Source organism: Rhincodon typus, chromosome 9 (genome assembly GCF_021869965.1).
Source record: "Rhincodon typus isolate 14 chromosome 9, sRhiTyp1.1, whole genome shotgun sequence".
Taxonomy (NCBI): Eukaryota; Metazoa; Chordata; class Chondrichthyes; order Orectolobiformes; family Rhincodontidae; genus Rhincodon; species Rhincodon typus.
This window is the reverse complement of record NC_063340.1, coordinates 82,868,226-82,882,600: the sequence shown is the minus strand read 5'-3', so window position 1 is coordinate 82,882,600 and position 14,375 is coordinate 82,868,226. Positions and strand designations below refer to the sequence as shown.

General features: G+C 38.4%; 1 protein-coding gene across 1 annotated transcript in view; it reads right to left on the bottom strand.

Moving 5' to 3' along the window:
- The window catches only part of wdr27 (WD repeat domain 27), a 240,921-nt gene extending 240,331 nt beyond the window's left edge, over positions 1-590 (bottom strand). Inside the window, 3 exon segments of the mRNA XM_048601376.1 lie at positions 439-456; positions 458-509; positions 512-590. Of these exon segments, the coding sequence (XP_048457333.1) occupies positions 439-456; positions 458-509; positions 512-590 (149 nt within the window).
- Between the last annotated feature and the right edge of the window lie 13,785 nt (positions 591-14,375).

The following is a 14,375-nucleotide window of genomic DNA, read 5'->3' as shown; positions in this document are numbered from 1 at the left end:
TGCCCAATCTGGATACTCAATGCCTGGTCTGGATACTCAGTGCCCAGGCTGGCTACCAAATGCCCAGTGTGGTTACAATTGCCCAGTCTGGTTATCCAATATCCAGTGTGGTTACCAGTGCCCAGTCTGGTTTATCCAATGTTGAGAAATCTTGCACACTGTGTCGCCAGGTGCCGCACGTGCCCGAGCGGGTGCACGTGCCACAGGAGGCTCGCGGAAGGCACGCCGCAGCCCGCGCACGTGCGCCGGCGGTTGGTGCTAGAGCTCGGCCTCTGGCCCTTCTCCTATTCCATTATCATCACCCCATCCCCGCTCACTCTCCTGTCGAGGAAATCGCGCTTTACAGACTGGCCCTCGGGGCTTCAGTGCTGCTTCTTCCCACCGCCACCGAAACCCACATTGTCCAGCTGGAAAAGGTTGAAAAAAAACGGTCCGTACTTCAGTGATGACCGTGGCCGCGTCCTTCAGCGTCACCCCGGCTCTCCGTCTCCCATGGCAGCGGTGCCAAGCGACGGCACGTCCCGAGGGTCAGAAAGGGCGGCGAAATCAGGGCGGAAGCTGACTAACTCAAAACCGTAGGAGTTAAACATTTCGAGTCCCATGGTGGCAGAAATGGGATGGCAGAGAAACAAAAACAACGTAGCTGGTATTTTCCAGCCATAATGCGCAATTGTGCTTTTTAAAATCAAATTTGTGGGAATCCAGGTGCTAGAATAACAATCATAACTTCAAGGTGGTCCAAAAGTAGCATCTTCTCTCAAGCCAACCTGCCCAGCAACAATTTAGGCACTACACCCAACAAAGACAGCTCTGCTGTGCAGAAACATGTTGGTTATATATACTTTTCCAGTCAGGCAGACCAAAAATGTTATTGCACATTTCTGGAGCAGATGAGACTTGAACCCAGGCCTCATGGCTCAAAGATAAGGACACTACCAGTGCACCATAACAGCCTTTATGATGTTTATATGCCTGGCAACAGTCTTCCCAAAGCAAAGGATCTATTCAGAACTCATTCGGTTAGGAGACTCCCAAGACAACAGCAGAAATATTTGTTGGGAATGCCCTGAAAGTGGCCCTGAAGAAGTCAAATATGGCCATCAGCTAAAATGAAGATTGACCATCCTCAAGAATACCTCAAGAGACTTTGTCGGGAAAGTGCTGAAGTGAATTTGAGGCCTCAGGGGAACCACAGAAACCTCCAAACAACCTATCTGCCCAACCCATTGAGCACCTGAAAGATAAACAAAATATTCGCACCAGTGGAAAACCAGTATATTATGGTATTTAAGACCAGTATTCCACAAATAATACTAACTATGATGCGAGTAAAGCTGTTTATGGTGCTGGTAATGCTGGCCATTGCACTGTATATTGGTTGTGGAGCCCATACTGGTTATGGGGCCAGTAATACTGATCATGTTGTCAGTGGTACTGGTCATGGCACCTGTCAGGATGCAGCACTACAAATGGACGTTATGATGCCAATGTACATATAGTGCCAGTTCTTTCACTATGGTACTTTGTGTAGGTGTTGGCCAGACAGATTTTCCACATTTTCTAACAAAAGGAACTAAGTATGAAATGTATATGAGCAGGTATTTGTGTGACTGATGAGGATGCATATAACAACATCAATTGCTATACTCATTGAAGAAGTTGAAGGCTATTATATTGAAAGTGAATATTATGAAAGGGCATGGCTATATAATACAGGACCATTAACACTGTAGGAAACACCATTACAACAACCAAGAAGAACATTAATAATGGGCCAACCCCCACCCCATCACTATGACACGGGTTGTTGAGCAAAGGGATAGCAAGAACGACAGATGCTGGAGTCAGAGACAATACAGTGTGGACCTGGAGGAACACAGCAGGCCAGGCAGAATCAGAGGAGCAGGAAAGTTGACGTTTCAGGTCCTGACCCGAAACATCAACTTTCCTGCTCCTCTGATGCTGCCTGGCCTGCTGTGTTCCTCCAGCTCCACACTGTTGTTGTTGAGCTAAGGGTTGCTTTGTCTTGCTCCACGTAGATCCATGATCTTCTTAGATATATAACTATGGACCTAGGCTTGTTCTTACAGACCCATTTTGCGCTCATTTCCATACATCAGAGGGTTTTTCCTTCTGGGTCCCACCTGCCCCAGTTGTGACAGAGTTTGCAGATTTAACAGCCATCTCAAAAGCTGTCAAACTGGTGTGAAAACAATTCACATTTGATGACAAAGGATTGCCTAAGAACCCAGAGGCAGGAGTAGGCCACCTCATTAACCTTGTTAAGCCAGCTCCATCACTCAATTCGATAATAGCTGATCATCTACCTCAAAATCACTTCTCAGCAAAAAGAGAAGAAAGGACTTGGAATAATTGATCAAGCTGGGTTGAAGAGCCAAAACAAAACTTGAGCTCTTTTAATGGTAATATGACAGAGGGAATTAAAGATATAACCTATGGTTCAATGGACCCCACTGGTTCTTGGCCCTCTATTTTCCTAAATTACTCATTGGATTGAATCCTTTCAGTTTTTCATTTGTATTTAAGTGTTTATTAAGTTCTTATTTGTAGACTCCCTGGAATTTATCTTTAAGTGGAACCCATCCCTCTCCCCACCTAAAAGAATGATGCTGGAGTCACTTAATCAGTCACACACCAACAACTGAGTAAATATTGGTCAGGAGAGTTGGTTGATGGTAGTTAAATACCATGTAAAATGGCCAAAAGTATAAGAAACAACCAATCTTTCTTTAATAAATATAGTTATGCTTAAATGAACCTGTTATTCCACTAAAGTTCATTTGAATTCCTTAAATGGGAAAGTATGTGTTTGGAAATGGTATCTTCTATTAGATACAATACATGTTAATCAATTTTTGTGCGTAAAGGAGCAAGTGAGTATTGCATGATGCAAAACAAAGCAAACCTACTTCAGTTTTTGGACTAGGGATGCACATCATGCCAAATAAAAGGAACAGTTTGAGATTACCATGAATCTTTTCAAGCTGCCAAAAACACAATTAGTCACCAACTCATTTTTCATTTGATGTGATTTAAAAAAGACCTCAGCTTTTCTGAGAATTTCCAATAGATTCAATGCCAGATTTTTGGGGGTCATTAATATTTCTTTGACACGTACATAAATTATTTATGATCTCAGGATTAGGACAGACTGATTTAATTCAGTCTCTCAAAATTATCTAAAGGCAGAAACTTCCACAAAAGGTGTGTAAACTGGTAGTAAAATATAACAAAATTTGGAAATCTGAAATCAAAATAGAAAATGCTGGAAATGCATGCCTTTAGCTGATCCAGAAGCCTAACTGGTCCATCTATATCAATGCTATGACTAAAACAGCAGGGCAGACGCTGTGTACTCTGCCAACAGAAACTCACTTCCTGACACTTCAATCAGCTTCATCAGTTGATGGTGATGGAATATTCCCCAAAAATCATGATGGGTGTGACCTAAATGACACTGAAGAAGCTTGACATCATCCAGATCGTCTGTTGGGCACAGCAGTTGTGAGATCAGCACTCTGCCAATATAAGAACTAACAATCAAGTAAGCCTCAAAGAAAAGAAAGTGTTTAAGATCATAAAGGAAATGGGACAGAATTAAGGTGGATTTAACACTAAAAGGCATGCCTTGAGTGCTAAACAGGGCAGCTAGATGACAAAGAATAAACTGAAATTGAATGGAATAAGAAGAATGAAGAAATATAATGGAATTGATGTGGACACAACGGACCAAATGGCTTTTTTTCTGTGCCATACCAATTTTGTAATTTGTGTAAAAAGTGTCAATAATGAAAAAGTGGAAAGGAATGGAGTGGAACCACTAAAAGTGGCATTGAGTGACAAACCTGTGATGGACAGGCTGCAAAAGTATTTAATCTGGTAAGGAAACTAGAGATCTTGCAGAGGTAATTAATATTTATTGACATGACTGGCAACATGGCTATTGAACAGCTATGCAAACTAAATGTAAATAAATCTCAGAAGCCAGTAAGATGTAATTGAGAATCTTTATGGAAACTAGGTAGGAACTTTGGCACAAATCTTCCAGAAATGAGAGAACTGTGCCTGAGATGATGCTCCTATTTTAAGAAAAATTGCAGAAGTGACCAAGAACTACAAACTAGTGTGTTTGAAATCCCTTGTGGGTAAAATTTATTGAAAGTCTTACTCAAGATAAAATCACGTAGCCTCTTGGTGGAAATAAAATCGTAAAAGAGAGCCAATATGGTTCAAGGAGTTGTACCACTTGCACTTTCTCTTGACTAAGGATGAGTAGTGAATGCTGTTCTACAACTTACAAGCAAATTAAGTTCAATAAAGTGTTATCAGTCATACTCGAAACATAAAACCTCAATTTCTTCCTTTATGGGTTCTATTATGAAGTGTATTATCGTACTTTTTAGTTCTTGTTACATGTGGAAGGGATTGTGAGATGTAGAAACATCACGGGATGGATTTTAAATATTTTAATCAATCTGTTGGAGATGTATTATACACCTTGGCAGCAATGGGGCTTGAACCAGGCCTTCTGGCTCAGAAAGAGGGACACTACCACTGCACCATAAGATAGATCTTTATTTTGGGTCATAATATAAAACAGATGACAGCACTCAACTACAATGGAAATAGAAATGAAGAGATCTGGAAGACAGATTATTGATTAACACCCATTTTTACAACAATGCACAAAGTAAAAATTTATCCTGGTGACTTTGTGCCTGGAAATCTTCTTGTAACTGCAAAATTTCATGCTAAACATTTTCCTCCACACCACCACCCAAAAAATTAATATTGCTCAGTTATTAAGTTGCTAATTATAGAGAATATGTAATCCAAATGTTGTCATAATACCTTATACATTTATATAATTTCATGGTATGATTCAGAATATAACATTGCAGCATATGAACGATGCATGAAAAGCCAAGGCACTTATTCAAAAAACAGATGTCAACAATTTTCAACACTTAATCAGGAAGCCTTCTATCTTGAATACAATTTTAGAGGATGATGTCAAAAGGAACATGACACCTTAAAATCTGACAAAAAAATGTTCAGCTTAAATCAACATTAGGAACTGTGCCTTTCTCTGCCGAAGTGTGTAACCACCAGTAATCATTTCTGACTTTATTCAGTAGAGTTTCCACAAGGTAATTGGAAAGGAAATGTATTGGTTTTTCCAAAGAATATTAATAGTGTATCATTAGCTAAATATTGTGTAAAAATGTGTTACTTATTGTCTGTTGGAATCAATTCTATCAGTATCAAGTTAATATTGGGCATAAACGAAAACAGTTAATGATAATTGCGTACTTGAGCACACAAAGGTTTTCTTTTGCACTTAAAATTCCGAAATTTGAACAGTTCAATCAGATTTTTTTAAACGCCAACACAGAGTAATAGGTATTTTATCTAGATAATTTATTTAATGTTCTCATTACAATCTGTTCATAAATAAATAAATACAGAAAACAATGATTAAATTTGACAACACTGTCTAAAAACTACATATAGTGTAACATCTACATATTAAAGGATACGTGCATATATGGATTCCACGTTTTCCCATCTACGTTATGTTCAGTGAATACATTTAAAGTGAATGTGTACTTTAGGGGTTCAAACAACATCTTGCATACTTTGTAATGTCAATTTGTTCAGCAATTTTGCTTTACTTAATGTAGTCACAAATAGCACACCTAATCTGATAATGATCTTTATTGCTGCAATTTTATAGAGCCTTTGTGAAATTGCACCTGGAGTATTGTGTACAGTTTTGGTTTGCTTATTTGAAGAAGGATAACCCTAACTCTATTGCCTTAGAGGGAATGCAACAGAGCTTCACCAGATTAATCCCTGGAATGGCAGATTTGTTTAATAAGGAGACATTAAGGAAATTGGGCCTGTATTCTGACAAGTTTCAAAGTATGAGAGGCAATCCCCAGGCACACAGACTGTAGAAATGTTACATATCTACAGATGCTGCCAGACCTGCTGAGTTTCTCCAACACCTTGTTTTTGTTTCAGATTTCCATTTTTTAGATCATGGCTGGTCATCAACCTCAATTACACTTTCCGGTATTGTCTCCATATCGCTTAATGTCACAGAGAATTCTAAAGATTCACCACCCTCCGAATAAAGACATTTCTCCTCATTTCGGTATTACATGGTCATGACCTGACATGTCATTTCATTCGTCCCTAAGTGGCCATCTTCCTACAAGTCTCCACTGTTCCAGGCCTTACATTGTGTTAAGCACAAGGATGAGAATATAGTGTTCTACTGGAAGGAATGGGTGGGATTTGGGCAAGCCAATATCAAGGATAATGAGCTGAGAGTTGGATGGTTACACCAATGGTATGGATCCTTCAACAGCTGGTATGTTAGACTGGGCAAGAAGCGGGAGGAAGTGCATGTCGGTACCTTCAGTCCCATATCTCTCATCAGTGATATTAATCATCAAACCTCCACATTAGTGACAGTGATGGCAGGGCAGGGTAGTAGTGAATGGCAGTTTGCAGGGGGAACTGAGTAACTGGGGGTGGTCAATGAGCTAGTGTCGGTGGGAGGAACTGTGTACCTGGGGTTGGATCAGTGAGTGCCAGACTGATTGAAGGAATATACATTTAGTTCAGTGACAGATGGGGTTGATGAGTATGTGACTGGTGGTGGTAGTTTGAGTGACTGGGACTGAGGCAAACATAGACTTGTGCTTCCCTTCTGCCTTCTTTCTCCTCCATTCTTATCCTATAAAAACCTATTTTCAAAGAAGGCTTTGAATTTCAGTGCCATGCAATGCTCGGTTTGTAGAATGTATATCCCAAGTGTTGACAGATCATATCAAACAGCATATCCCTTTGGCTGTTCAAATCAAACAAAGCTCTCATCATTACCAACAGACTGAGCTTGCAAAACTCACAACACTGTCTCCAATGTTAGATCTGTTCCTGTGATTGGACAGCATTTGCTAAATAATTCTGAGTGTGTAAAGAATTATGCTGATGACCAATTTAAGATTATTTGTCATGTTCATAGTGTGGCAATATTTGCATGTATCAGAAGGTGCATATATTAATGCACAAGGCCTTGTTCATTGCAGACAGAAATAACATACATCCACTACACTGCACTTGTTTCAACTTAACAGAATAGATGATTGCCATTCTCTGCTGCATTTCTCAGGGCAACACGTTGATCAATCTGCCTGATTAAGGTATAAACTAAACTTGGTACTTAACTGTAGTAGTCATTAACTGATGCATTTTCGAAGACAGTGCTGTATCAATCAGAGTCTATTTGGCAACCAGTCAGCTCTGTCCTTTCATATAACAATATAAATGTCGCTGTCTCTTTATATAGGGATTTGTTGTGAATTATCCTAATAAGCCCAATGCAGAAAAGGTTTGTTTTTAAAAAAATCTGCCTTCTTTCAATAATAACTAAGTTTGAAATGACTATCTGGAATAAAAATCATTATAAAGATGAGGAAAATCATGGATCAAGTGTAAGTTTTAATGAAGAATATAGGTCAGCTCAAACTGGAAGAATAAATGTGAAAACAAGATACTGCTTTTATGTAGTGTTTAATCGATGTTGTTTTCAGTTCATTTGTTACATGAAATGTCTCAAAACTTGAAATCTTGTTTTCAATTTCTTTAGATTGACCATTGAGAATTTTAATGATTTTTTGATTTATTCATTCATGAGATTTGGGCATTGCTGACTATGTCAACATTTATTTCTGATCCCTAATTGCCCAAAGAGCAGTTAAAAGTCAACAACATTTCTACGGGGTCAGAGATAGTAAGAACTGCCGATACTGGAGTCATAGGTAACACAATGTGGAGCTGGAGGAACACAGCAGGCCGGGCAGTATCAGAGGAGCAGGAAAGTTGACATTTCAGGTCGGGTCCCCGGATTCACACGTAAGCCAGATAAGATAAGTATGACAAATTCCATTCTTAAAGAACATTAGTGAACCAGATGGCTTTTATAATAATTGACCGTGATTAGAACAAAATTAGAAATTGCTGGAGAAACTCAACAGGTCTGGCAGCCTCTTTGGGGAAAAAGCAGAGTAAATGTTTTGAGTCCAGTGACTCATCATAAGAGCCACAATTACAAGGTTAGATCTTTATTCCAGGTTTGTATTGAATTCAGATTTCACCATCTGTATTCTCGGATCATCAAGATCTGGATTTTCTGGATAACTGGTCCAATGATACAACAATTTTAAAAGTTCTTGGTCTTTGAGGAGTTAGTGATGGTAAACCTTTCGTAGCACAATTAACTGATAGCATAGATTTAATTAAATAATTTAAATGTGCAGGAGAGTGACAATGTAAGGGAATGGAAAATTTATCTTGACAAAATAGTGTTGGGATAGGGGGCAGGGAGTCAGGAGAATTGTGGTTACTGTATAGACAGTGATTCATCATGTGTGGATATGCCTCTGGAAAGATATTAAAATGTAAAATAGCTTTTGGAGGATCTATCTTTCAAAAGACATCAAGATGCAACAGATTATTTATTGAACTAGAAATTACAATTGTCTGGAAATTCACAGAAACTCCAGTGCAACAGTCACTTCAGAGTTGGAGTTCGAAAGTGTGAAATCCATTAGAGGACTGAGAAGAAATCACTTTGTCACAAAGACATGCAAATGACCATCATTCATTCCCTATTGTATGACAATGAAATCAATTGTGTGGATAATGGCAGCATTGATTCTGCACCTAATAAAAAATAGCTTGCAATAACAAAATATCTATTATTCTAAGAAAGATCAATCTGAGATAAGGACATCAGCGAGAAGATGTCTCACTGCGGATAATAAAGAACCTTGCCTCAAATGAAAGCACAAAAGTGGAGCCTTTTCTTGTAACCTTGGATTATCAGTTTGCCTGCTTGGGCTCGACCACAGCTTTCAACTGAAAGGTTTGAAATATTCTATTGTGAACTCATAGCAGAAAGCAATACCTTCATTTTTTAACAGTCAACCGAAAGGAAATTTTTATCCAGCAAAATATCTCTTTGTCACCTTAAAGAAAAAATGAATTCTGAATGCTCTTTAAAAGTTCAGTGCACACTATCAATTTTTTTGCAATCGTTCTTAATGTGTGTATGTGAATGAGGAGAGACGTTTGTTGTGATTACACTCTGGGTGTTGCGCACTTACATGTTTGAATTTAAATTTTTCACTTTTATAAAGTCATAGTGTCATACAGCATGGAAACAGACCCTTTGGTCCAAGTAGTCCACACTGACCATGTTCTCAAACTGAACTAATCCTCCCTGCCTGTGCTTGGCCCATATCCTTCCAAACATTTCCTATTCATGTACTTATCCAAATGTCTTTTAAATGTTGTAATTGTACTTGCATCTACACATGAACGACTCTCTATGTAAAAAATTTGCTCCTTGTGTCCTTTTTAAAACTTCCTCCTTTCACCTTAAAGACATGCCTCCAAGTTTTGAACTTCCCCAACATAGGGAAAAGATCCTTGCTATTCACCTTATCTAGGCCTCTCATGAATTTATAAACATCTATAAGGTCACCCCTCAACCTCCTACACTTACACTAGTGAAGGGAATAGGTTACTTCAGTGTAAGGCTTGTTGTTTGTGAAACTTCCAGACCAGAAATGTTTAGCTAAGATTCTACAAATTATTAAAAGATGAATGAATAGAAAAGGGAATACTGGGATATTGCCTGGATTGGAGCGTATTAGCTACAAGGAGAGGTTGGACAAATTTGTATTGTTTTTGCTAGAGCAATGGAGGCTGAAGGGCGACCCTATAGAAGTATATAAAATTATAAGAGCCATGGATAAGGTGCATAGTCAGAGTGTTTTTCCCAGGATGGAAATGTCACATACTAAGAGGCATTAGTTTAAGGTGAGAGAGGAAAAGTTTAAAGGAGATGGGCAAGGCATGTAAGTTTTTACACAGGGGGCAGTAGGTGCTGAAACGTGCTGTCAGAGGAGGTGGCAGAAGCAGATACATTAGCAACATTTAAGAAGCATTTAGACAGATACAGGAACAGGCACAGAACAGAGGGATAACAACCATGTTCAGGTAGATGAGATTAGTTTAGAATAGCATCATGGTCAGCACATACATGGTGGGCCAAAGGGCCTGTTCCTGTGCTGTACTGTTCTATGTTCTATGACTGAGGAAGTGGTCAAAGAAAAAGGTTTTATATCTCACAGGACCAGAACTGAAAATGAACAGTTGAGTTTACCTACAGATTTGACAGAGAAGGAAAATTTCCCTGAATATTAATTAAATATAAATTGATGGTGTTGGGAAGTACAGGCAATTCCCAGGTTGTAAACAGGTTCCATTCTTGAGTCCATTTGCAAGTTGATTTGTACACAAGTCAAAACACAATATTAGGCAATATAAAGTAGCCATTTCTAAGTACAGGAAATGTTCATAGTTTGGATCTTTAAAATTACACCTCTATATGGGATTGCTTTGAAAGTACAAGCATTTGTAACTTGATCATTCATAAATTGGGGACCCACTGTTGTTGTGATTTTGTTTTGCCAGATGGTAAATTTTTTAATCTGTGTTACATTAACATAGTTGGGTTTGAATTAATTTATTTTCTTTTCTTTTGTGTAATAAACTTCTGTTTTATTGCTAAAACCAAATTTGCAGCCTGGCATGCTTATGTTGCAGTGAAAGGTCACTGTGTTAAATTTAAAGAACAGAACATGATCCATAAAGCCAGATTTAATTATGAGATCTGACATACTCAGTACCATGTAACTCAGCTTAAAATGAATTGAAAGGCAGTGGGTCCAGAATTTGTTAACACACAAAAGCGGCTTAAGTCCAGCAACACATGGTATTGGAGAGGCTCAAGGTGCAAGCTAAATTTCACCTTGGCCTCCATTACATTACCTTATGTGAATTGTGTTGGGATGCCTAATTAGCCTCATGAGGAGGAGGTGATCAGAGTGCGGCTTATGTCTAGTTGACAGTAAAGTTAATTGTTGTGTGGAATCAGAGGAAGCACTTCACAGGATATTATCCTTCTCATGTTTGGGGCCATATTTTTAGCAGCCTCCAAGGATGTCTTTACGAATGGCCAGTTAGGCTGCTCAGGACGCATTAATAACACTATAATAAACACTACATCGGACAAACAGGAAGGAAATTAACAACAAGGGTACACGAACATCAATTGGCTACAAAAAGTCATGACCAATACTTACCCGTCTCTATCCACATGGGTAAGGAGAACCACCAATTTGACTGGGACAACACCAAGATTCTGGGAAAAGCAAAGCAGAGACAAGCACGGGAATACCTAGAAGCCTGGTACTCCATGAAGAAAGCCATTAACAAACACTTAGAGCTTGACCCCATACACACTTCACTGCAAAGGAAAACTGGAAGTGAGATAATCCAGCTCAATGGACTCCAGAGTTTAAATACCACGCGGGAAAACACAACAGCGCTTCATCGGAGGCTGCACTGATGATGTTACCCAGCAGAGTAATGAAACATCTGCAGAAAAACAACGAACCAGCTTGGCAAGCCAACCAATCACAACATCCACAACCCGAGCTACAAATCTACTCTAAAACCGTTAATAACAGTTGGAATCAATTAAGTACTTTTGAAGTAATGTGGTGTCATGACAGGGGTTAGAGGAGTGTACTATTGCTCTAGTCTCTCTACTCCACAAGTCACAACAAAAAATAAAAGTATTTCTTCAAGTTACCAAGATGACCAATTAAATACCTTATCTATATTAGGTTTTAACCAACAAGATTCATCAACTAGGCTCCTTAATAAATCACAATATTTGTCTATTAGCAAAGCAAACCTTTTAAAATGAAGATGTGGTCATTGGTCAACATACACAAGTAGTAATGCAGAATTATAAAAGCTTATGCCTCTTAAATATACCCAAAACGCACTTCAGAAAAAAAAAATTCTCTACATAGATTGTCTTTCTGGAAAATAAAATACTTTGGCCAATGGGTTATTCTTGACAGCAAAAGGGAAAAGTGTAGAATGTTTTTGAGTCTGTTGATGTGATGTTCTGACATATCTGGTCAAGTTACTAATGTTACTAAACATGGTTGTTTCTGAAGTCTTGCAGACACGGCTTTCTCAATAAACATGATCATCAGATGTTCTTTTAATCAATCTTTCAAAAGAATAAATAGGTTCACCCTGAAGTCAACAAAAACATTTTCTTTAAGAAATGTTAGAGATCAGCCTGGCAGCTTGTTCTTAGCAGGATTTCCTTCAGTTGAAGCAGTAAAAATATAAGAACATTCTTCCAGCCAGTTTCTACTCAAAAAAGCTTCTCCAGGGGCCCACAGGAAAGCAAGCAGTTGTCACTACTTATGGGATTTACATGTACTCATGTTTGGGAAAAAACAAATATCCAGTGTCCATAATGAACTTTCAATGATTTCTTCCAAAGAAATAGCTTTAAATAAATCGATTTTCCATAATCCTTCAAAATGCAAGTCCAACAGGTAATATTAAATATAAATCTTCTTCATAATAATCACTTTGGTAATGTAAGAAATATGGTTCCAAATCCTGGAACTCCCTTCCTTACAGCACTGTGGGTGCACCTGCAGCATGACTTTGTGATTCAGTAAGATAGCTCACCACTGTCTTCTCAAAGGTAATTGGAGATAGGCAATAAATGCTGGCTTTACCAATAATACTCACAAGTATTATTGGCTTCAGCAAATAAAAATAAATGCCCCCAGCAAGCTGCCATAAATACCAATATGATAATGACCAAATCTGTGTTTTAGAGATTTTAGTTGAGCAAAAACTATTGGCCATAGCTCATCATTGAAATCACGAAATGGGACTTTTTAATACAGCACCTTGGTCTAATGTCTCATCTGAAAGATGTCACCTCCAACAATGAGAACTCCTTCAGTGCTGGACTGGAGTATTTGCTTACATAAAAATCGAAAGAACTGCAGATGCTATAAATCAGGAACAAAAACAGAAACTGCTGGAAAAGATCTGAGGAAGTATCACCGGACCTGAAATGTTAACTCCGATTTTTTTCTTCACAGATGCTGCCAGACCTGCTGAGCTTTTCCAGAAATTTGTGTTTTTGTTCCTGATTTACAGCATCCATAGTGCTTGCACATTTGTTTTCAGTTCCTGCAGTGGAACTCTGAATCTACAACTTTCGACCAGAAAATGCTACTAAGCCATGGTTAACACAATTGCACGTCTTTCTAAGTAATGTTACAATGTGTTAAATCATTACAGAGACTGCAAAATACTGAATCAGGCATCCCACCTTTTCTGGTTTCATAAATTATTCAGCTCAGAATCTTTAAATTGAACTTAATTGAAAAAGTGATGCTGCGCTGGATTTCTTTAGTCTATGTATAATAGATTTAAGTCTAGAAACTTGAAACGTTAACTCCAGTACCAGTAGTCTTTCTTAAGATTGATTGCCAAAGCATTTGTTCTGGATTATGTTTTTAACCTTTTCCCAACATCCAGAGCTTCCTTTTAATCTTCGTTATAGATATTCTCAAAAACTATCCAAGGGAGCCCTCTTCAGATCACTTTGAATGTTTCCAAGTGAGGGAAATGCTGGGTAAGGCAGCTTTTTTTCCATACTTTTGGCCATAGAAAGTGAGCTAACCTAATTTAGATACAGTAAAATGAAAAGCAAATGCCAACCTAATGCCTTTTCATTCTGCCTCAAACTCAGTCCTTAAAGTTCAAAAAGTTAGTCTACAACAAAAACAGAAGTTGCTGGAAAAGAACACAGTTCTGAGGAAGGGTCACCAGACCCGAAATGTTAACTCTGATTTTTCCTCACAGATGCTGCCAGACCTACTGAACTTTTCCAGCAACTTCTGTTTTTGTTCCTGATTTACAGCATTAATAGTTCTTTTGGTTTTTAAAATGTTGATCTAACTCACTATATTACTATCAATCAATATCCCAATGGATGCTATTATCATAGAAAGCCAAGATGCAGGAACATCATCTGGATAAGTACACTGCATAGTTTTAGCTGCTTTAAATTCTAGCATTGCTTCTTTCCAAATTTGGGCTTTCCCAGGGGTTTGCTGAGTTTTTCCTCTCAGGCCTGTGCTACTGGGAGTAAATGTGTACTGTTTATTGAACAAATAGAAATTATCTATGTGGATATCTCAGTAATCTTTCATAGACATCTTGTTATAAATATCTTGCATTATTAATTCTTCTCACTATCAAATTAATAAACTCACTCTTGGTTAGCTCAAGAAGACTGAATTAAATCGGTGATAACAGTGTGGAGCTGGAGGAACACAGCAGGCCAGGCAGCATCAGAGAAGCAGGAAAGTTGATGT